Genomic DNA, 520 nt, shown 5'->3' on the forward strand with positions numbered 1-520 from the left:
AGTAGTTCTCCCGCCCGCGAGAGCGCCTCCTCCAGCGGCCTGAGCCGAGCGGACTGCCCCACCACTCCTCCAGGTTCCTTCTGCCTGCTTGCGTACCTTCTGCGAATTGCTCTGCTGCAGCACATTCTGCTCCACGGTCATGGCCCCGTCTCGCTTCGGCTTCCCTCCCTGCCGGCCTGAGGGGGGCTGCAGGAGACGACGGCGCTGGTCAAGGGCTGGGAGGGGCAGCTGGAAGACAGCGGGCGCCGGGCGGGAGCAGAGACGGACAGGAGGAAGCGGAGGTTGCCGCCTCTCGGAGTCAACGCAGCCGTGACGCGGCGACACCCAAACCAACGACGGCCCTGGGAAAGAAGCAAGGCGCGCTCAAGCCCGCTTGTCTGGCGTATGCAACGCTGCCTGCCTCAACCAAACCTGCCCAACCCAAGAATGCGCTTTGCTCCTCCCATCGCTTCACGACTTCCCTTCCTGCCCACTGAGTTCAAAGTCGGGTAAATAGAAAGGACGCCACCCAAATTGGGGG

General features: G+C 64.4%; 1 protein-coding gene across 3 annotated transcripts in view; it reads right to left on the reverse strand.

Moving 5' to 3' along the window:
• USP25 (ubiquitin specific peptidase 25) overlaps positions 1-397 on the reverse strand; it is a 113371-nt gene extending 112974 nt beyond the window's left edge. For 2 of the 3 annotated variants that reach the window (XM_015414284.1, XM_015414282.1), the window contains exon 1: positions 97-396. In XM_015414284.1, the coding sequence (XP_015269770.1) occupies positions 97-141 (45 nt within the window). In that variant the 5' untranslated portion in view covers positions 142-396. Of the gene's footprint in view, positions 1-96 lie in introns of all 3 variants that reach the window. The other variant, XM_015414283.1, reaches the window with a different exon arrangement.
• Between the last annotated feature and the right edge of the window lie 123 nt (positions 398-520).

The sequence above is a fragment of the Gekko japonicus genome, unplaced genomic scaffold (genome assembly GCF_001447785.1).
Source record: "Gekko japonicus isolate JY-2015 unplaced genomic scaffold, Gekko_japonicus_V1.1 scaffold72, whole genome shotgun sequence".
Lineage (NCBI taxonomy): Eukaryota > Metazoa > Chordata > Lepidosauria > Squamata > Gekkonidae > Gekko > Gekko japonicus.